Source organism: Opisthocomus hoazin, chromosome 21, assembly GCF_030867145.1.
Source record: "Opisthocomus hoazin isolate bOpiHoa1 chromosome 21, bOpiHoa1.hap1, whole genome shotgun sequence".
NCBI lineage: Eukaryota > Metazoa > Chordata > Aves > Opisthocomiformes > Opisthocomidae > Opisthocomus > Opisthocomus hoazin.
Window position 1 is genome coordinate 9,045,033 of NC_134434.1, and position 23,267 is coordinate 9,068,299.

The following is a 23,267-nucleotide window of genomic DNA, read 5'->3' on the forward strand; positions in this document are numbered from 1 at the left end:
TCCATCCTCTATCCTTTAAATACAGCTTTAAAACCATTTAATATATATTAATTCTTAACTCACTATAAGGCAAGATATTATCACCTCCATTTTACAGACAGGAGATTACTTCATCCTGCCTTTTTCTCCCCTAAGAGGAAAAGGCATGTCCAGTAGCGTGGCAGCATGAAACTTCAACATTCTCATCTTAGTATGAACCCTGCCCACCTCCAGAACCTCCATCAAGTTGCTTCACCTCATGCTTGATATCTACATAATGGGGCTAGTAGTGTTTCCTCGCAGCAAGTTTTATTAATTTTGCCATATGAAAAATGAGACTGCAACTGAAAGTAGACCTGACGAGTTTTTGATGTACAGTCCTGCAGTAGGGCTATACTTCCTTTACAAAAGTATGCTTTCTTGCTAAACAAAACCTGATAGATGCTTTAGCCAGTGCATGGCCAACGCTCAGGAGATACACGAATAAATTCTAGAACTGTAATATGCAAACACATTTTCTTCTAGTGTAACTTTAACTCACCAGGAATAGCATCTGGAGAAAGCTTTCCTGTGGCAAGCATAATGTCCCGAAAGTTGAGAGATGCATAATAGACTTTGCAGAGTTGAACATTGGGATTAGTTGTGTGGAAGTGCCGAAGCGGGGAGACAATCCAGCGAAGAGATGAGAGATCTCCACGAGTCAACACATTCACATAGGCATACTCTGTCAACTCCTGAGGTTGTGCTGCAGAAGGAACAGTAAGAACTTCACACACATTTACTCATTCTGGAAAGCGCATGCACATGTTAATTCCTTGTGTAATTGCTACCTCCTCCTCTATTTGCTCTCCAGAAAGCCCTTTCTTACCCTGCAATACTACCCATACCCTAAATAGCTCATCCCTCCTCCGGATACCTGAGCACGCTACTGTTCACGCTAAGCTGCGGCAACGGAATTCCAAATTATCCATCAAAACACAGTAACAAAAAATAATTGTAGGAACAATAGCTACGCATTTTCTATTAAAAGCCATTCAGACTCAAAGCCCTGCAAGTGGTCCTCAGACCTCAAAAGAGTTACCTTGCTGCAATGGGAGATGCCTGAAGGAGCCCCACTTTCCATCACGACACACATTCATCACCAGGTCCCTCTGAACAATCTTCTGCATCTCCAGTGAAGACAGACTTGTGGGTGGGACAGCTGATGAAGGGTTCAAGTTGGAAATGAACACACACCTAGAAGCCAAGAGTTGTCATTTTTTTTGTTTTGCTATAGGCCTGAAAAGAAGCTAAGACAAAAATATTCCATCTCCAACTGCAACTCAAGGGCATGCTTACATACCTGATTCTGTGGCCTTCTGCTTCAAGGCGGAGGCAGTTCACCATTCCCAGAATTCCTGAGTTCCCACAACTGACGGCAGTCAACCACACAGGCTGCTCTGATGGGTCTGCCAAGACCTTCTGCAAGACAAATGCCAAACTGTTTTATTAGGAAGCACAGAAAGGATATAGCCCTCGTATCGTTAAGGTAGAGATTAGTAACTTCTATTTTAAGAAAAGTAACTGAATGCACATACTTTTAACACCGCTAGATATCTCATTTAGGAAGTGTAATGATTTGAAAATTCAGATGTCCAGGGCATGGGATTTCTCACCTTTAAGGATTCAACCCACTTATAATCGGTCTCATCTATTGGCAGAAAAACAGGTGTTTTGGCAGGGGCTTGCCGGCGACACAGGAAAATAACCGATCCAAAGAATGATTTCTTCATAGCAACCAGATTCAGTGAGGCTTTGCTGAATAAGCCTTCCCACTGTGCCTGTCAAATCAGGTAAAACAACAATTAACAGGAAAGTCAGAAGTCAATTAAAAATACAAGTCACATCTATACTTCATGTTGAGTCTCCTCAAAGATGGCTTCACCAGGAACAACAGGCACCATACACCTCTTTCTTGTTTGAAATCTTGGCAACTGTTCTGTATTATCTCAGTACAAATATATATTTGATTAACGTAACACTATTTTATCCATGTCTAGGCTATTCCTTCTTCCCCAAAACATCCTCAGAAAGCAGTAGTAAAAGTATCTTGAAGCCCTTGTTAGGGAACTAGTCTTACCACACTACCGGGTGTCCAAAAAACAGAGCAGTGACCATGCTGTCAAATACCATAGGGTATTTGAATGTGTCTAGAACTTAATTCCAGCAGTAAGGCACACCTCTACAGACAAACACAATGTACAGATTCTAACACAGAAAACAACAGAAACGGAAACAGTGAGTTTAGAAGTTACCAATCTGTCACATAAGCTCTCTCTGCAATAGAAAAAGTAAGGTGGGACAGAGGAAACATGAAAAACCAAGTCACCGAAATCCTTCAGCTGCAGGGAGGTGGGAAGAAGCACCTATACACGTAAGTTGCATTGAAACAGCATTTCAGAAGAACAGAATCAAAATGCACGTATAGCGTATCAAGAAACACTGCGGCTCTACTATCTGAATAAACATGATGGCAGGCTCTTAGAAATGCATCCATTTGCTTTTCATACGCCAGGGACAAAACAGTGAAAAGTTTTTACAGCACAATCACTTATGTCAAAGACTAGGGACACTGTCCCTATCTAGAAAACCTTAAGAACTATATTAAGTCCAGCCTACTCTCACCTGTGTAGTACAATTTTCTTTAGAGAAGATACATTCAAACCACATGTACCTTATCCAAGGAATGTGCTAATACCAGGCTACTGATACTTATGGCAGATCTACGTTTTAAGTTATCAGCTTCAGTAGCATCACATCACAGAGTCTTCTTTTTATCCTCGTCTTTAGTGGGACGCAAAGCCAAAGAACTCAACCTTTCTTCTCAAATCTCCTTGAAAAAAAATCTTTGCAGAAAGTGAAGGGCTATAATCCATGTAACTACAAAATTCAAAATCCAACTACCACACTCCAGAATTATAAAGAAGTTTATAAACTATTAGAAGTGCTACTCTCTTCTTATTCTAAAAGAAGAGCTGAGAGGCTACAGCCCCTCAAATCAGAAATAATTTGTATGTTCTGTAGATGAGCAGCTTCCCATTACTGCTTAGTCCAACAGCTGCCAAGAGAAGGTGATGCCCCAGTTCCCATCCTTACCATAGCCACTCACTCTCTCCTCCTCTTGTGCTAGCATCGACATTAGTTCATCTGCATGATATACCGGTTTGCAGATACAAAGCAGAGATAATGCCACCCCACCCCCCCAACTTCAGAGGACTTATTTTGCTGTTTCTCATTATGGGATCAGATGAGGTAAGGAGGAAGGAAAGGAAGGAATAAGGAAAAAAAAGAAGAGTACAAGAGTAAAGTCTTCCTTTCTGAGAGCACTTCAGTGTTAGAACTTAACTAGTTTATAAAGTCTCACTCCCAGCAGTGATATCAAAAGGAAGAGAGATATCCTGATACTGAAACATTTTGGGATCCTACAGTGATAAACCTGTAACCCACACCCAACAAGACACCACATTACTTTAGCTATAGAAGAATTGTCCTGGCCAGTGTTTTCATACAGATAATATAGACATACAAATGACAACGAATAATGTTCAATGCATTAAGAAAGGCTATCCTGACTGAATTCACAATTTAGTCTCCCAGCCTAGTATGTGGAAATTCACAACTCTTCTCTTCTGAAGTGTTTATTATGTATTCCTACAGACGGCCTCATCGGAAAGTGATGTAAGTGATGTCTACTCAACATTCATCCCAAGAGCATCTGCAAGCAGCAGACTACAGACTATCCACTGAAAAAGTATTTATCCTTCCAGGAGGCTCACCTCACTCAGGAAGCTGTGTTTCTGCTGTAGATCTGGACTTGCAAGGAAACTGACAATTTCTCCAAGAGTTTCTCCTTTAAGAAGGGTGTGTAGCAAAACAAACCCTCCTTCTTTCACTGCAGCTGCCAAATTAGAGAGAATTTCAGTGGTGTTCCCTAGAACACTTGTCGAACAGTTGTATACCACCAGGTCAGCGTTGGTCAGATTTCCAGAGGGAAGGCTAGATGGATCCCACTGGCTAAGGAGAACTCCAGCATCTTGTAGCTCCTTTTCATTAGCTGAAAGAGTTTCCAGAATGCGGTCAGTTGCAATGTAGTCCACCTGCAACAGGGGCTGAGTGTTCAGAATACTTTTGACACGAGAGAACAGATGTCCACTTCCTGCAAGAGCCTGTGAGAAAAGATGGGGAAGGAAAAGGGGAAAACAACTTGAAACACAAGCAATATCCAAAATTATAACTGGAACAACAGAAGTATGCGATCAGGTTACTGGTAGGCCTAGAAACACTAGCTATAGTCCCATCCCGGGCTTCCAGCTAACCTCTACTATCTTCATCCTGTGACTGGTCATGTTCTCCAATGCCATATCCAGACAAGTCTTCAACTCTGAAGAATCTAGCAATCCATTGAGAAGAGGGTCGTCCTGGAAGTGCATTTTCTCTTGAGTCACAATCTGTTCCAGCTCAGAATGGAGGTTTCCATTCAGTTCCAGATGGCAGATTTCAGCAAGGATATGCTGAAGGCCCTTCTGTATGGGTGAGGACTCTGCAGCAGCCACTGCAGTTTCTAGTCCAGGGATGACTAATTTGACCCCATGCACTGCCACCTTAGCCTGTAAGTTCTGGATCAGATCTATGGAATAGAAGGGGAAATGAAAGGAAGAGTCAGGTTTTCCAAAGATTTTTCTTTTCCTCTTCACCTCCATTTGCTATACCAGCTGATCAGCACCACAAATCACACCATCTCGTATCACTAGCCTAGCCACAAACATACGGTGCATGCTCCTGTACATTCACATGATTATGTATCGTGCAGCAGATGCAGCCCCCAAACAAGTAGGCTTTGTGGCAAGACAGTCTAAAACACCAAAATTACCTGTGGCAGGACTGACTGAAAGAGGGCAACCAACACAAAACTTCTGACTGATTTAGGGAGTTGTGGAGGGAAATTGTAAGCTTCCGCAGATACTAAAATGCTATTTTGCTTTCCAACCAAACAGAAAATAGCTCATCCTGAGATCAGAAACAGCATTACAAAAAATAAAATTCCCACTACAGCACATGCAAAAAAAAAAGTCTTTGAGGATAGTATTTGGACACTGCAGGAAAAAAAAAAAAGGAAAACTTTGAAATCTATTGCCAGATCAAAGGATGAGTATGAAGACGCTTTACCAATACAGAGTGACAAAATTGCTGTCTCCAGATATAGCAACATTTATCACTAGAGTAAAAGCTTCAAAATAAAAAAAAGTAATTTCTGTCCCTTTGATGAAAAGGCACTTGAAATGATGAGCTAAGTGGATGTCTCACCATCCAAAGAGCACTGTACTAGGCTACAAGCTTTGCAATAGACTAAGCTGCTCCTATTCTATTCTTGCAGTAAACACAAACTATTTTTTTTGGTGTGCCTCGCTAAACAACCTTCTGTTCTTGGATATGCTCTTGCGCCCACAACCTAACAGTAACAGACATGTCAGCTTACCCGTACCTTGGCAGTTCACAGGTAAAAACAAAACAAGAAAGCTCAAGACTTGAGGAAGCAGGATCTCCTGTTAAGTGTCTGAAGCAACTAGGCTAGATTTCTCCTTAAAGAAGATCACTTGTGCCTCTCTGCTTGCAGAGGGGAGTTGCGCCATCTGATACCACACTGACTGTTATAAAAGCGTAGATGCCCCTCCTCATGGCTTTACTCCTACCCACATTCTAGATATACCTCAGGCAGAAGCAGCTACTAGCAATCATACAGACATACGACTCCTGCTGAAGTCTCCTATAGAGGCCAACACTATTTCTTGGATGTTCTGAAGTAGTATGAACTGCTTCTATCAGACATTCCCGTCAGGCTGGAAGATTCCCCTAGTGTAACAAGAAACCAGTCCCACTGTACCTTTACAGTGCTCCAGATAGGCATGAAGATGGACACTGGAAGACAAACAGTCACTCTCAGTATAGGGCACAAAGCAGAATTTTTCCAAGGTGGGAGGGATCCGTTCCTGTTGTCGTCGTGGTGCCACAGCAGCATGAAGGCCATTGATCTGAACACCCCCTGCTTTAAGGCTATCAAGACAGTGGTCCACAACAACATCAAAAGCTGAAGGACAGGAAAGAAACATAAGTTTGCATCAAACACTGCAAGTATCTTATTCAAGGTGACCAGATGAACAACTGTGCTATGTCAGACTGCTACAGAGGTCCAGAATAGCTTGGAGACTAAGAGGGTCCCCCAAAGTCCATCCTATTTCCTAACAAGTCATACATTCATCCACACAGCAGTCAGAAGAACTAGCAAAAGCCCAAGCATGAGAGACCTTACCTTCTACATCGTCCTGGTATTGGCACACCTGCTCCTGATGCAGCACTGGGTCAATAAGTACTGAGCGAATCCTGGTGGGTAAACGCAGACTGCGCCCAGTCTCAGCTAAGATTAGTACGTGTAGCAGGCTGTCAAGGAAGGTCACCCAGTTCCTATTCCACTGGACCTTCCCAGTGCTTGCTGCAGAATAAGAGGAAGCAGAAGCCTTGCTGTGATTCTGTCTTTCCGCAGATGCCAGAAGTCACTGCTTATCAAATGCAAAGTCTGCCATATATACCCAGCTACTCCAATAGTCAGTTCTACATCGGACATAACAGCTTTCCCAGTGCTCTGTCAGAACTCTTGGTTCTTCTCCATTATCACACAAAGTATAATTACCACACAAAACAGTCAGGTGGACTATTAATATAAATGGAATTAAAAGACAAAAATATTCATCACTACAATAACCATGCTCATCATTCTTCTACAGAAAGTAAATTCACCTTCACTGTTGCATTCCAGAACGCCCTGGAAAGTTGGTCCATAATTATATCCACGCAGATGCAGCTCTTGGTAAATGTCTTCTTTCAAGAGGCCAGACTTCGAGCTCATGTCTACTTGAGACTGAAAGTCAACTGACTGGTTATGGAAGTTCTTCAGAGCATTTTGTTCTAGGAGGGAAATCTTCCCTGATAGGCACAGTGGCAAGAATAAGCATCATCAGTGTCCATAAATAATGCATTTTAGTAGGACAGTGCATATACTTACACTTCGTTCACTTACCACTCACAGCCAGATTCCCATTCCCTGACACCTCAAAGCAGTGGGAAGCAGGCATGAGTCTTACTTCCAGCTGTACTGATCCTACAAGAAATATTGAGCAAGACGGGACTGTGAGGTCATTCATTGCCACCATCCTCAAGCAGAGCTTTCTCTTTCACCATCTCCAGACTCACTGCGTGCAACATCTAATAAAGACGACCATAACATGTGCTACTTGATGGTATGAATTCACTTCTTTGTTCGGTCATGTTGCACTCTTCTTTACATTCTTCCTCCTCACTTTCCCCTTGTATTTCTTCCTCCCACTCCCTTCGTCTTCATGACACAGTTTTGCAGTTGTACCAGCATTCCTCACTCACCTTTTTTGGGAAGGATAGTCGCCTGATGAATTGTGACTTCTTCAAACATAACAGCCACTTGCTCCACAGCCATCCCAAGAGACCGTGCCAGAGTTCGCCAAGCCAGTACTAGGTACCCAGCTGCTGGGTACAGAACTCTGCCATCAATGCAGTGACCAACCAAGTAGTGGTCAGGAGAGTCAGGACTCACATCTGCCAAAGAATAAGAAGTGCAATAAAAATAAGAACAGCCCAATAAAGAGGTCTTTTCCTCCCCTCAATGTCTGTAAGAGGTTCTAGCTGTTTCCCTAACTATCCTTGCCTTGCAACATGCAGCTCTTAAAACAACCATGAGTCTGAATCAAGCGAGTTTCCTGCTCTATTCATATTCTTTCATCCCATTTCAGAAGCAGATCGAGTCTTTTTCAATCCAAACCAAATATTAAGCTTCAAGGACACTGCTTTGAATATCCTTTTCCTAGTTTTACAGAAGAAATGCAGAGGTAAAGCAGAAAAGAGACAAACAAACAAAAAAAACAAACAGGCAAACACACCAATATTGTAGAGTGAAGCAGATGCAGAGCCTTTGGAACCTGCTGGAAAGTCTTCAGCTTTTGGAACATCCCAGTCCTGGCTATGGTCCCATTTGATGTATGGAGAAATAAGGGGTGTTCCCACAGGGACAGGGTACTCCACAAGTGGGAACAAGTTATTTCCAAGAACATTTATCCTAGGAAGACAAAAAGGATCAAGACAATGGGGGGGAGGAGGAGAAAAAAGCGGGGTGGGGGGAAGTTCACTATAATAGAAGTCAGACAGGGTCAGACAGTAATTGGTCTTGGACTCCACATCTGAGATTTCTCCAGGTGTACCATGAACACTCACTGCGGCCAAATTTGTAATTCTATCAGTATACAAGACGCAAAATTTATTTCCAAGAGCTAGTTCCAGGTTCCTAGGTCTCTAAAATGGGACTGCTCTTTTAAAAGCATCTTCCCAGCCCAAGCAGTCTCTAACCCAAGGCAACATTTCATACGTGACCATGTTAAATAGGTAAAGCATAGATGTAAACCCCATTTTTTCCAAGTTTCTTGAATTCTGTCCTAACTGATCCCCGACTCACCCTCCTCCCTTAGTCTCCTTACCCAGTTAAATGAATCTTTCCAGTCTGTATTAGGAAGAACTCCAAATTATTTTTGTGCTCTTTCTTCATCAAAGGTAGAATGGTGCAAGTTGGTTTCAAAGTTCTCCTCAAGATAGCCTGGTCAAGTAGAGTCCATAAATCACTGGTAGAAGGCATTACTTACTACTTTGTCTCTAAGTTTTTCTCTATAGATCTCAAACCACGCCTGTTTCTGTGCCAAGAGTTCTGTGCTAGGACGTACACCATTTTAACAGGCAAGAGGAAGAGCAGCACAATATCCTTCCAGCAACCCAAGAAGTTGCACATCTGGTAAAACAGAACCTACACAATACTCATGAACTTCTGCCAAAACACAAATCTCCCTTTCCCAAGCAGACTGTCAAGCAGAATCAAAAGCTGCACTTCAAGAACTGCAAGAAGCAGTTCATCCTCTCAAGCCTCCCACTCACACACGCACCCCACACATAGCCTAGGCCCTTGCTCCCAGGAGCAGCCCTTTTGAATCTGAAGCATCCTAGAGCATTTTCCAAGCAGCAGCTATTAAATAGAAAACCGCAGCCTTGAACATCTGACCCAGCTTGTATCTTCTCTTCAATGTGATCCCACGGTCTTTAAGTAGGAGAAGGAAGAGGGTGGGGAGGAACCAGAACACCCTCAAACCCAGCTGATGAAGTCTTTAGTCACTTGCATTAAAATGGTGCAACGATTTTAACATGAAGCATAAAATCTTTCTACAGAGAAAAATATCTACCTAATTTAAAGGTTCTGCTGAGTCTCCCTTCAGGTCACTTTCAAAGCATAAATAAGGCTAACATGACATAATAAACATACACTGGATTAGAACTCAGAGGCACTGTATAACTATTAAACTTGATTCACAAGTAACCATGATTCCTCTTATGACTTTTCTCCTCTTGCATGCCACAGACCAAATAAAAAAGACCAGTTCTTGAGACTTAATGGACACGCACAAGACCACAGCACTGATCTCGTGGAGCAAGAGCATCCTAACGTACCTCGTGTTCTGCATCCTCTACTATGGAGCTAATTCCACAAGATCAATTCTTACAGGGTGGGGAGGAAGGAAAAATGATCTGATCATTAAGGGAAAGGAGTTTATGAAGAAAGCAAGCTCCTGTGGTCTCAGACTACTTTGTCTAGCGAAAGAGAGGAAAACACTACTGCCAGCTACCACTTTCTAAGACAAAAACCTCAAACCAAATTCACTGTGCAGATGGTGATAACAGATTTTTCAGAGAATTTCTCCCCCCACCCCAATTTTCACACACATCCTCTGTTAGATGAAAACAATGAAATGCTTTTCTTGCTCATTGCACAGTTCAGAGAGCTGACTACCAGCTATCTGAAAGGCAAGGCAATGAATAAAGGCAACACTGAGTGTCTGGATAGTGAAGTGGTAGTGTGTTGGGATTTTTTTTTTTTTTTTTTTTAACATACACCACCCCCCCAAAAAACCCCAAACCAACCAAAAAAACACAGTAACACCAAAACTCACATTAAAAAACCCATCACGAAAATGTTAAAACTGGGACAGACTCCCAAGTACTGCAGGGAGAAAGTGTTCTCAGAACTAGGGGAAGGGGGGCCAGTATTCCCTCATCCTCAGATCCTCAATCTCCTTTCTGCAGCAGCGTATCAACATCGTGCTATACTGACAACAGTCAAATACAATACCTGTAAAAGAGCATGAGGAGCAATCTCTACTACAACAGCGTTCTCTGGAACATGCTTCAGACCTTCGTGGAACAGCACTGGATTCACTAGGTTGTTCACGTGATACTCTGCAGAGGAATTCCTAGCCAGATCACTCTGCCATTGAGATTCAGGTATAGATGTACTGATCCATCGTGCTGAACGAGGTTTAGGGTGTGGAATAACCTAGAGACAAACAAGGAAGAGTTAATTGTCACACATAACAATCAGACAGGCAAAAGCAAGCAGCCCCTCCTTTTTACAGGCCATTTTTCTCAGCTGGATTGCTCAGGACATCCTTCTGCTTGAGACCACAGGACTTCAAACCTTTGGTCTCAGAGGTCTATATACTCTTCAAGAGATTTCCTTCTCCTCCTAAAGAAAGGAACCCCCTTAAGCACAACATCACCTATACTCAAATCCAGGTGCCTGAGCATAAGCCATGCAAGCCGTAGTTTGGCAATATTACCTTTTTCAGGGCACTCAGCAGCACTGGTGCAATAGATGCCATGTAATAGGAATGAAATGCAACTCCAGCACTGCGCACCTCCTTTGCGAACACACCATCCTTTTTCAGTTTGGCTACAAACTCATTCACAGAGTCCTAAGAAGAGGAATATAAGTGAACTAAAAATAAAAGCTCACAAGGTATTTGGGATCTGTATGAGTCACTGTACTCCCACCATGCCCTCCATCCCTTGCGACTTAAGAGAAGCCATATCTGGGATGAGGTTATTGCCCTTCTCAGTCTTGTAATTTATCACTCATTATGCCCACAGCTATAATACTATTCAGCATAACAGATCTTTTATTACTAGCTTACTAAGATACTAACATCACTTCCTCTCACAGAACATTTAAGTGTTTAAGTTTATACAAAGCACCATGTCCCTTGCCATCACTTTAATCCAGCTCCCCTTTGCAAGCAGCTGAGCTGTAACTCAGCTAGCTTCATGCTTTCTTCAAACCAGAACTTCACAGGTCCCAATCACAACTGCGGTATGCACCATATCAGCTCCTTGCTCACCAGAGGCCCCGAAACAGTGACAGTATCTTCAGAGTTGTGACAGGCTGGTACCACATGCGGAGGACAGCGTTGCTTACATTCCTCCCATGTCAGACCTGCAGAAGGAAGACCACAGGAGAACACAAGTGTTTCTAGCCATAAGCCTCATAAGGTGAAGCAATCTGAACTGCACAATCACTGTGCTTAATTCAGCATTTTGCAAAACTGGGAAGGATTCTTAAGAGAAAGATAGACATCCCCCTTTCCTCAAATGGGATTCTACAAAAGCAAAGAATATTTATCTCAGGGCTTTAACATGACATTTATCACAGTGATACTGAGCACAAGAACAGAGAACTGAATCTTTGTACCATCCCATTAAGGGATGGGGTGGGGGGGAACCCACACACTTTCAAAGAAGCTACAGAATTGTTTGTTTAGTTTCATCTTGCCCTTAGCATTCCGAGCTAGAACAGAAGAGAGAACACGTGAGCTTGACACACAGAAATGGAGAGCCACAAAACACCCATAGAAATTGACAACTGTAGTGGCTTAAATTAGCTTAACACATGCAGCATCTGGTCATATATTACATGGATACCAGTCACAGGAAGAATGAATTCAACACCAGATTATGAAAAACATACTATATGCAGCACTCCGAGATAAGTTCTGTGATAAGTGTCATGTATTTAATGTCAAGGGGGAAAAAAAAAAAAGCTAAATTAGGTAGGTAGTCCTTCGTAGAATTAATTAAAGTACAAAGTACAGGACTATAACAAGTGATCTAGTGAAACATACTGCATGAGACCTGCAACAGCTCTTCTCTTGTTTCAATTTTCAATTGACCACTGCATCCAATAATAAAAAAAACAGAAGAACAGCAATGCTGCCAATAATAATTTTATTTTTAAACATGTAAGTCACCACGAAGCCACATCAAAAATTAAAACTGCTGGGCCCAAAGCTCAAACATTTCACCCAGTAGTGGGCAAATCTACGTGACTTAGGAAGAAGCTTTTTCCAGAACAAGCTTTGCTTAGTGTTTCTCTAAGTGCTGTTAGGCCTAAGTAAGTTCTAATGTCATTATGATCCACTATCCAGTTGCTTACAACGTAATAGTGGCTTACTGGTTTCACGTCTCATCATTCTTGAAGACAATCATAAATATATGGGGTTTTTTTAACAATTTAAATATATACATGTGTGCATATGTATACGCACGCACATACATATATATCAAGAGCCAAAAACCCCAGTGCCTTAGATTTTCACCTCTCTTTTCAAGGAGATTATTTATCAGGCCTCTGTCATTGGTCACCTGTCAATACCTCTCTCTATTTCCACTTAGTTTTGGATGGATTACTAAAATTCTGCTGTACTCCAGGTCAGAGATTACCACCATTATATAAACTTCAATTTTTAATAACATATTCTACATCAGAATAAAAAGAAGAGGTAACAGTAGCCAAAAATTTACAGGCATAATTGTCTCCACCAACACATTTCAGAGCCCAGTTTTATCCCAATGCCATACAACAGAGATCACATGTACTTTCCCACATCGCTCTTTTGGTAAGGGTGTACCTACCAACAGCAGCCATTCCTCCTGGGGGCAATTTGGCCTCTTTAACACATCGTCCCCGCCAATAAGCGGCAAGAACGGCTTCCTCGTGACTTAAGGAGTTGTCTGCATAGCCACAAGCTAGTTCTCCCACCGAGTGGCCCAAAATCCCATCAGGTTGTAGACCTGCAGCCTTCAGCATATCAATCTGTGCAATCTGCAAGGAAAAGTAGAATTAGCGATTCCATGACAAAGCAAGCAGGTGTCAGGCCTCAAAGGCACACACCAGTAATGAGTACATTACAAAATGGCTTTTGGTACAGACATTCTTCTCAGACTCACTGCTTTTTATCCCCTCCCCCCCGTAGCTCCAGTGTCATTTCACAGCAATCGTTATGAGACTCCAGCATTGATTTGGCCTCTCCACTACGTAGCTTTCCAAGAAGAAGCTATTTCCAACAACAGGAGGTTGCCAAGAGCATGTCTGTACAAAGAGGAAAGACCAGCTTTCCAGATCACTTTAAAATCTCTGCCTCTAACTTATTAAGAAACAATGAATCACACATTGACGCTCTGAATTAAAAGAGACTTCATTTAGCACCATTTAGTTAATTTGCACAACAAATTTTAGATGACGTTCTATGGAACCTTGCTCCTTGGCACATATGTTCACACAAAACTTACAGACATTCTTTACTCTCTTAAAAGGGGAAACTGTCCCACATACGCACACAGATACACACGCAAATCTGTTTAGGTCAATATTCATCCAAGTGTCTTGCAAATAGCAGAGCCCAAAACTGTCAAGGGTGCAACATGCTCCCTCCTACCAGAGAGATATTTCTAACAGCTGCCATTTGATGATTACACAAAACAAACTTCTGTTAATCAGTATAAAGTGTTACTGGCCAAAGAGACACAGTAGCAGAGCACGCTTCTGTGGATTGAGTCTATGACGCCCTCCACCAGTCATGTGAGTCTTACCTGAATAGCAGCTAGTCCAACGAACGCATGGACGGTGTCGTCAAAAGTGTTCTCGTCTGCTTGCAGAAGCAGGTCCGAGACCTTTAGGCCTGTGTTCTTCAAAGCCTCGTCCGAGCGCCATATAGACTGGCGAAACAAATCCAACTTCATAAGGCTCAGGCCCATACCTTTCCACTGTGTTCCCATGCCTGCAGGACAGATGAGGAGAAAGCGAGCTTTAGTAATGCTCCATAACAGGAGTAAACATCACACACTTGCTCTGACAGTGAAAGAATTCTAAGAGTAAAACATTGTACGTTTCTAACATCCTCTAAATCAGGCACTGCTTTTTATTTTCCTGGACTTTGCTATCATCAGAAGACAGCAAAGTTGGAAGGATTAGATAAAACACAGGAAACATGAGTCTCCTAGACATATCACAGGCCTGCAAGATATGTCCTTATGCCAGAGTGGAAAACATAAGAGCACAGAATCAAGTTGCTCCAGCCCCACATGTATAGAGGAACGAAGTAGCCTGGACCCATTGCTGCATACCTACCTGAGCAGATGTACCAGAGAGGTCTACCAGATGCTTGAACTTGCTGAACCTCTTTTATGTCGTTCTCAGTGCCAACTAGTGTGTAGCCCCTGTAGGGCATGGAGGATACAGGAACTGCAGAGATATCGCTGAGCATGCTTACAAATGGGCTGCATCCTCCATGTTTTCTGCTCTCTTGAATAAGTATTTCCACAGCTTCCTGCGTTCTGCCACAAATTTGAACCAGTCTTGGCATGTTACAGGTCTCCAGAGGCTGGCGTTTGTTTTCATTTGGCCTCAGAATTACATGGGCATTAGCACCTCCAAAGCCAAAAGAGTTGATACTGACAAGGCCACCTTTCACTGGCATAGGTTTACAAACTACCTTTAGAGAGCCATCTTGTAAGGCAGGAATATCTGGATTTGGGGTATTGAAATGAAGATTTGGAGCCCACAGCCCATGTTCCAGAGAGAGAATCACCTGGAAGAAAAAACAGAACATTTTGTGCTCCACATTTTCTTCTACCAAACACTATTTTGTTGTTACTGTTTTACCATAAACAACCATGATAGCATACACTAAAGCAGCTCTCTGCTTGGATAAAGGGACACTTCAGAGAATAGCATTACTGATGTTACTGAGGTAGTACTTAGTTCACCTAGGCAAATTTTACGTCCATGCAGGAAGTCAGCAGTGAAGGTAAAGGTGGTAGCTTTACGTTTAGCTTCCAGACCCTTTCTAAACTAGAAAGTCATGCAGTCTTGCTGGAAAAGCAACCTGGCTACTAAGAATATCACATCTTCCTCCTCCCCTTTCAGATCCTGTCCCTTCATCTTTCCCCAGTCACACATCACTACATATGCTCTTCCTTATCACTACAAATGCTTCCATTTCTGCCTTTGCTGCAAAAGAGCCAAGCTGAAGCACTGGTAAAGGAGTTTGCTTGCTGCTTTGCACCCATTTGTTGTCTTCTTGATCCAGAAAAGCAGGAACAGCAGACTGGTCAGAACTTGCAGAGCCAATGGGAAGCACAGAAACAGTGCTAGTTAGAATAGCTGTGCCAAAAAAAGCAAGTGCTCCCTTCTCTCAGCAGCATCTCTACAAACAGCCAATGACACCAAGCCCATACTCCTCTGTGGCACAAGTCCAGCAAATCACAGACTACAAGGTCAGGTGCAAACACTCCGTGCTTTGTGTGTTTGGCAGTTCCTTGATCACCCCAAAATGGCCAGAGAAACAGATACTCATTTGGGAACTGTTCTTCCAAGTTGATTATCAGACACGGCAGCCTACCTGGGAGAACCACCAGCATAAATGTATGGTTTCAACTCCAGTCAGCATGTTTAAAGTTGCAGTTTAAGTACTTTCATGCACACTGTCCTACACCTACCATACTACGCACTATGAACTTGCTGTTGCTTGACACAGCATACCTATTTGTACTTTTAAGTCTGCCATGATTTCCACACAAGTTTGAGAGTACAGTACAGTGAGCGTACACCACAGCCTCCAAGAAGCTTTGTCTCTGCTGCTCAGTAAGTAATTAGACAAGCCAAGTAGTTCAAAGACACATGTGAGTTTTCCCTCCCTTACCAGAATTTCACTAAAATGGCCTTGGCAAGTGCTAGTTTCTTTCCTACCTATCCACATAATTAATGGATTCTCTTTAAGCCTGAAATCAGACGCTTTCAAGATTTGTTTTCCAACTTATCATATGTGACATTTCACATACAAGAGCATTTTATGGAATTCCAAAAGAAAATATTTACAGAAACTACAGACTTTCCAAGACAGTTTCTGTCCAAGAAACAGTGGCCTTAGTCTCAAGGACATCTGATCTATCATTCTGATTAACTTCCAAATCTTAAACTACCGAGTGCTGCCCAACTTTCAAAAGACAGAGCTTCCAATATCCTTCCAAAGCTTCAGGTGCTTTCAAGATGCCAGATCTTGAAAAAAAGACCTCACACAACTTAATAAAAGCACAGCAAACAGATATTCAGGCACGCATGATGGGTGTCATGGGCTCTTGCCTGCAGCTGTAAGTTCTGATACAAAGTTAAATGAGAAAACTGACAAAAAAAAATAGTGAGAAACATGGTGTCAGAGAATTCTTCCAAATGAAATTGTGGCTCTCATCTTTGCAGTTCTGCATCCTCTAAGAAACAGAGACAGGGAAACAGTAGCTCAAAGTTATGATCCTGTCCTGACAGATCACCGCAGAACTGCACTAAACAAGCTGTTTATGTTGTCCTGGTTTCGCCTTGGATAGAGTTAATTTCCCTCCCAGTAGCTGCTGTACTTTGGATTCAGTACAAGAAGAATGTTGGTAACACTGATGTTTTCAGTTGTCGCTACTAAATCACAGACTTTTTCCAGTTTCTCATACTCAGCTAAACATCAGGTGGGCAGGAGCTTGGAGGGAGTATAGCCAGGCAGCCAGCCCAAGCTGGCCAATGGAAATATTCCATACCACAGATGGGATGCTCAGTTTATGAATGAGGGTTGGCCGGGGGGCAGTCAGGAAGCTTTCTGCTCTCCTGTTTTCTGTGAGTTCGAACCCTCTCTCATCTGGGAGTTTGAACTTTTTCAGGAAATTAGCAAAATTCACAAGCTTGGCGTTCCGTGATTACTGCTCAAGGACTGGCTGCAGATCAGTCATCAGGTGGTAATAAAAATTATACTGTATACAGTTTGTTCTGCATATTCATTATTATTAGTAGTATTTCCTTTGTTGTCTTATTAAGCTGTATTTAATATCAACCTATGAGTTTTCCCTTTCATTCATTTCTCCTTCCCATCCCACTGTGTGGATGGTGAGGGGTGAGTGAGCAGCCTTCTAGTGCTTAGTTGCCAGCTGCCAGGTTAAACCATGACAAAACAAACCTTTTCACCCATACTGTATTGTGAAGTTTATGACTCAGTTATCATTCCTTCTATGAAGAAGGTGTCAGTCTGAAGAGACGGAGGTGCTAAAAAAAGTAAACTTCTCTTTACAGAGAGACAGACACTGCAGCCTCCATGTTTATTTGCAGATGAGGCTATTCAGAGTAAGTTGTATGTATTCAGGTCACAACAAGTGCTTTAAAGAGCCTAAAATTCTAGCAGTGACAGTGTACATGACTTCAATTTGCGTGGCTCTAAAACTGTCAGTAATAGGCTTACAACCAAGTGTGAACATTAGCTAGCTCTCTGCTAAGCAGTTTAGCAGCCACAGCCAATAGATGATCATCTGCCTACAGCAGTAGTTAGTAGGCTGGTTGCTAAGACAACCAGTTATTCAAGCTGGTAGCCTCACCTGGAAGAGCTCACCTGGCTTCTTGCCAACACAAGCGAGACAACGTGATAAATCCCTGACAAACAGCCAGAAGGAACAGATACTCTTTTGGCACCAAAAGCACATGCTGCCTCTTATCATTGGTCATTGCCAACTACTCCAAACATTTAAATCTCTCTACTCGTACACCCCTCAAACCCAAATGACTTACAGCTGAGTTCTGCTGGAAGGTCCAGTATAAGGATAACCAATAAAAAGTCATCCCAAAGTCTTTATTACAAACAGAGTTATGCTCCCGTAAAATTCAGTAGGAAGGGGGAACTAAAGTGTGTGTGCACACAGCAGAGGGCCACCTGGGCTTTCATGTCCAGCTTGCAGAATAGCCACCTGAGCTTTTAAAAGTATATGCAGGTGAAGCAAGAAGTAGATGATTAATGAGAATCACCCGAGTTCTTCTCATTACTAGTGAACATCTTGTCCTGAATCAGAGCACACTTTCCTGAAAACAAACACTATAAAACCCACACACTGTTGTGTTCCCCCCTCCCAATTTTCCTTCTCAAGCCACCTGTTACCTTGGCTAATGCAGCAAGACCAGAGGCAGGCTCTGGATGACCCATGTTTGACTTGGTTGATCCAATCAACAATGGCTCTCTCTCACATTGACAGAAGACATTTACAATGCCATTTACTTCCTGTGGATCTCCAACCTAGTAGGAAGAGAATCAGAATGGCTATTAGATAGCACTTCCAAAACACACCACAAGAGAGAAATCTGAAAGATAAAAGATGTTCAAGCAAAATGCAAGAGCAGTGAAGCAGTACATATTCCAGTAACTAGCAGAAGGGAGAAATAGTTCATTCTGGAAAACAACAAAGAATAGTTTGATGAAAAGAGCGTGGCAAGTGATGCGAGGGAAGAAAATAAGGGAGAAGAAAACACTCCAAACCCAGAAGGGGCCATGCTGACCTTGGTGCCCGTCCCATGAGCTTCAACATACTCCACTTCTCCAGGGTTGACACCGCTTTCTCTGTACAAAGAGCTGACCAACTGCTGCTGCATCTCTCCAGATGGGAATGTCACACCTAGGACCAAAATTGCCATCAATTCCTCCCTCCTATCAGGTGTTTCCTGTTCTGATTTTAGCACCCTTTCAACTGTCTGAGGCTACCAGGTCCAAAAAAAACAGACTTCTATCAGGATTTACACCAGTGTCCTTAGCACCAAATACAATAAACCTCTCAGGCTCTTTGGAAGAAGAGCAGAGGAACCAGAAATGGACCTAAAGCAGTTAAGACTAGTGTGGAAAGATACTGGTTAACAGAATACTAGGAGATGTCTAGATCAAGCAGAAGATGTGAAACTTGGTGTCTCCACAACCGGAGAGTGGGAGAAGTGGGACAGCAGTAGGGAAGAGTGCCTTACAATCACAGCACTACCTACATTTCTACCATCAGTGCAGAAGTTACAGCAGACATGTCCTGAGGAAGGATAAACTAGCAACAGTACTTTTCTGTTACTTTGCACAGTAGAAACCACCACTTGTCCCCTTGAACTTCTTTACAAAAGAGTCCCAAACTCTGCATTACCGAAACTGAAGAAAACCCCCCCCCAACAATAAAAAAACTTCACACTTTTAAAGAAGAACCCAGCACAGCCCATTTTTGATGGCAAAGACTCTAGACTGAACAGTTCTGTAGGTAACTTGCTTTTCAGCGGCTCAAGGCCTACCTTGCTCCTTAAAGCCATCAGTGTTACTTCCAGCATTGACTATTGTGGCATAGATCCGCTTAGCCATAGATCTCTTGGTCAAAAGAACAACAACAACAGCCTCAGAGCGACAATATCCATTTCCTGAGAGCAGATAGAGAAAAGAACAAGTCACTAATTCTGCTCTGCTTTAAAAAAAAGTTGCAAAACACCATGCAGTAAGGTCATCTCATTCCTGAGCTACCGCTTACAACAGAGTGCTTTGAGACTATGACATCTCTATTCCTTTTAAAAGAATTCATGTCCTAAAAAGGCTTGCTGCCGATCACAAATGATGATAGAAAGTCTCCATCAAGAGACAGCTATTTCCTCTCTGCTATGGCTGAGAAATGAACCATCCAGTTTCTTCCCCACAGTTAGTTTTCCAGGTTCAATGAAGCATGCAACACACATCAAGTCCAGGGCACGTTCCAAACAGCGCATCTAGGAACAACTACAAGGCCATGTCTTTGCTCTGTTTCAAGAGTATCTGATCACAGACTCCACAATAAGTTCCTCTCATACAACATGCAACCTTTTGTACTAGTGTCTTACCTGAAACATCAAATGCCTTGCAGGCACCATCAGGACTAAGCATACCCAGTTTCATGAACTGTACAGAAGTGTTGGGTTTCAGCAAAATGTTGACCCCTCCTACTAGGGCTGCACTGCACTGTCCATGACGAATTGCCTTATAAGCATTTTCCAGAGCAATAAGACTAGAGGAGCACGCTGTGTCAATAGTTATGCTTGGTCCTTAGGGAACAGAAAGGCAAAACAAAAAAGCTGGGTTTTACTGTTCATTTCCTAGAGTTGCTCTCCGAAGACCATAGGATGGGATCACAAGAGAAACATCTTCAAAAAAAATGTTAAGTAAGAGTTGCTTCAGAACATAACAGATAATCCTGATACAATGGCAGACAAGAATCACTATCTCTGCCTGCTTACCAGGTAACAAAGGATGAGAAAAGTGCACACAAATTGCAAACGGTTTAGCTTTAAGGGTATTTTTTTTTGTTTTAAATTCCATCTCTGTCTCCATCAAAAAGATATTGTAGCTTCACAGCCAGATGTCATCTATTTCCCCATTCTCACCAATAAAAATCCCTCCCCATTCTTACTGCTACCCTTGCCACTACCTCTGTTCTCTGCTGCTCTTCATAGCAATTCCTATGCCTCCACCCTCTTCAGTGCCACACACAGTTCAAGTCATATCTATGCCTTCAATCACATCCTTTTGGTGGCTCTCCCGCTTCACTCAAAAAAAGCCAACTGGTTCAGTCAGTTTATATCCAGGCTAGCTGACTTCTACACAGCTTGACACCAAATAGCAGTCTAAAGGCTGGAAAGGACCTAGACCTTCTTATGAAGGCCTCCTGACATCATCATCTTTCAGATGAATGCCAGCTATGCCCGTCAGCAGCAACTGAGTTAAAGCCTTACAGCGAGTCTTATTACACACTTACAATACATTTTCTGCTTCTCATATGCCTCCTTACAGTAGCTGCATGCTACTTTCTCATCCCAAAATGTGTCTATGTCACCATAACCACCCCACTCCTCTACATAAGCTATGGTACAACCATGCTCAAATTGGAATTGCTGATCAACATCAAGAGGTTTGGGGGCACTTACCTGTTAAGTCATAAAAGTAGGAAATCCTGTTGGCAAACATAGCACGCTGGCAGCCAGTCATACTGTATCCCAAAAGCTCTTCTGGATCTTGGCTAAGGGCTTCAGCAGCTTCTGACCCACTGGCACCAACCCATACACCTGTGTCTGTGCCACGGAGGGTGGCTGGATTAATACCTATGGGGATATTGGAAGATAGATTACAGTAGACAAACTTATAATGAGTGGCAAACTGGGGAGACATCAGATACACTGGCACCAGTTCAAGAGCTGCTACTTACTGTCCATTTCTGGCAGGCCTGCAACATTGTTCCCTTACCTATAGCTACCTTATATCTGTTTCAATTGCAGACCTTCACAATTCTCACTGCAAAGTCCAACAGAACTTTGGTGCTGGCTTTTGGCCAGAACACCTTGTGCATGGAGACAGCTCTTCAACTTAGCAGGACATCACCATAGCTTTGTGTTAAAAAAAAAAAAGTGCACGGACTATGAAAGACAAACGCTGATCAGATTAGCTAACAGCTGGCTTTCATGGCAAAAAAAAGAAACAGACCAAAGGTAAGAAAAATCACAGGACCTGGAATGTCATGTGAGCACATGATTACCTGTCTCTAGCCACACACAAAGCCCAGATCTGGAGTACAAGACAGAAAGGAAAAAATCTTCAGCACAGAAGCCAACAATCAGAACAAGAAACAACTCTTCTCTAAAACAAAAAAAAACCAAAAAAAAAAACCAAACACAGCAAGCTCATCTTGCAGCAATCTTTGCTGTTTCTTCTCTGTGCTTCAAGAGTCCTGAAGACAGGGAGAATATTCAAGCCTCCAGACTGAGGCTCAGCAGTAGAAGAGCAAGTGTTAAGTTTACTAAGTCAGTACTAGTGAGGTGGTTCCAACTTTTTCCTATACGTTTCTTATGATCAGACATGAAACTGATTAACACAAAAAACAATTTTTTTGTCTTTCTGGGTAGCTCAAAAGATTAAGACACTGGCAGTGATGGAGGAAAGAGGCTCCTGTTTCTGAAAGCACACTTCCTGGGTGAGCCTTCTATAGAAGCAGATCAAGTGCCACAAATTTTCCATGAACCTGGCCAACAGACAGGAATCCATTAAGCCATCTGCCATTCCTTTAGACCACAGATAAAAATTCTAACCAAGTCATCTTGCTGTTGCACTACAAATACACCTTTAGCGAAGGGACCTATTACAGAATATTAGGGTAGAGCAGAACATACAAAAGCTCTAGAACTGTTGACTGTTTAAGTGTTTCTGTTGTACTGATTGTACCATATGATGCAGCTAGAGATCTGCTGGCAGTCGGTATAGATTTCTAAGTTTGAGTTCCAGAGAAAACAGCTTTGTTCTAACCCTCATATCAGTTCTTTGGTCTCCTCTCTAATGTGATGGCTTTCTCTTGCTAGAGATCTCATCACATCTGTGCATGTCTGCACCTATTGCACAGAGACAATACAGCACAATTCTCCCTCTTCAGTCATCCAGCTGCTTACCTCCATCCAAAATAGCTTCATAAGAAACTTCCAACAGCAAGCGAAGCTGAGGATCCATCGTATGAGCTTGTTTGGGGTGAACCCCAAAAAAAGATGCATCAAATTTGCTTATGTCCTTGAGCTTTCCATTTCTCTTGGGCAGTCCATAAATTCCTGACAAGAAAAGTTCAACACTGAATCACGGAATACACCAGTTTTGAGGCAGCTACCAGCTGAGACAAAGTATGGAATGACCACAGCCAACTGTCAATTACATGTGAAACCTCACTTCCCTGATGCAGTACCCACAGCGCTGCAAGAATATCTACCTACCCATCTCTCAATCTCATCTGAAAGTGAGAACACTGCATTAACAAAAACAAATGTCATTTTTAAGACTCTCCCAGATATGGCACCAAAGACATCTACCTAGTTCAAGCATTTTTGCTTTGGCAAGTGGTTCCGAACACATACAGAGTCCAAATCAGCAGTTCCAGTCAGTTGCCAGGCAGAAGAAAAACAAAGCTTTCACTTCTGCAAATCGCTAGCATGAATTGGATAGACGTGTGCCAATCACTTCAGAAAGACAGTCAGGCACAAAAGAACATTGTAAAAAGCCGTAAGTCGCAGGACTGGAGTCCCTGTGCTACTTCTGAACCCAGAAAAATGACAGAGTCGTCTTACTGCCACAGCTATCAACAGCAGAATTCATGTTGCCTAGCTGCTCTGTCAGAGTGTTCTTTTACTAGAAAGCAAGCTA

General features: G+C 42.5%; 1 protein-coding gene across 1 annotated transcript in view; it reads right to left on the minus strand.

Annotated features, from left to right (window-relative positions):
* The window catches only part of FASN (fatty acid synthase), a 48,033-nt gene that overhangs the window by 18,008 nt on the left and 6,758 nt on the right, over positions 1-23,267 (minus strand). The window contains exons 3-27 of the mRNA XM_075440710.1: positions 22,529-22,681; positions 21,020-21,193; positions 19,940-20,140; positions 19,367-19,489; positions 18,605-18,720; positions 18,210-18,344; positions 14,378-14,837; positions 13,840-14,027; positions 12,883-13,072; positions 11,313-11,407; positions 10,755-10,889; positions 10,268-10,471; positions 8,574-8,689; positions 7,983-8,158; positions 7,450-7,641; positions 7,091-7,171; positions 6,811-6,996; positions 6,326-6,505; positions 5,900-6,103; positions 4,335-4,645; positions 3,795-4,184; positions 1,635-1,799; positions 1,322-1,440; positions 1,061-1,215; positions 521-724 (exon numbers count right to left, since the gene is read on the minus strand). Of these exons, the coding sequence (XP_075296825.1) occupies positions 521-724; positions 1,061-1,215; positions 1,322-1,440; positions 1,635-1,799; positions 3,795-4,184; positions 4,335-4,645; positions 5,900-6,103; positions 6,326-6,505; positions 6,811-6,996; positions 7,091-7,171; positions 7,450-7,641; positions 7,983-8,158; positions 8,574-8,689; positions 10,268-10,471; positions 10,755-10,889; positions 11,313-11,407; positions 12,883-13,072; positions 13,840-14,027; positions 14,378-14,837; positions 18,210-18,344; positions 18,605-18,720; positions 19,367-19,489; positions 19,940-20,140; positions 21,020-21,193; positions 22,529-22,681 (4,653 nt within the window). The remainder of the gene's footprint in view (positions 1-520; positions 725-1,060; positions 1,216-1,321; positions 1,441-1,634; positions 1,800-3,794; positions 4,185-4,334; positions 4,646-5,899; positions 6,104-6,325; positions 6,506-6,810; positions 6,997-7,090; positions 7,172-7,449; positions 7,642-7,982; positions 8,159-8,573; positions 8,690-10,267; positions 10,472-10,754; positions 10,890-11,312; positions 11,408-12,882; positions 13,073-13,839; positions 14,028-14,377; positions 14,838-18,209; positions 18,345-18,604; positions 18,721-19,366; positions 19,490-19,939; positions 20,141-21,019; positions 21,194-22,528; positions 22,682-23,267) is intronic.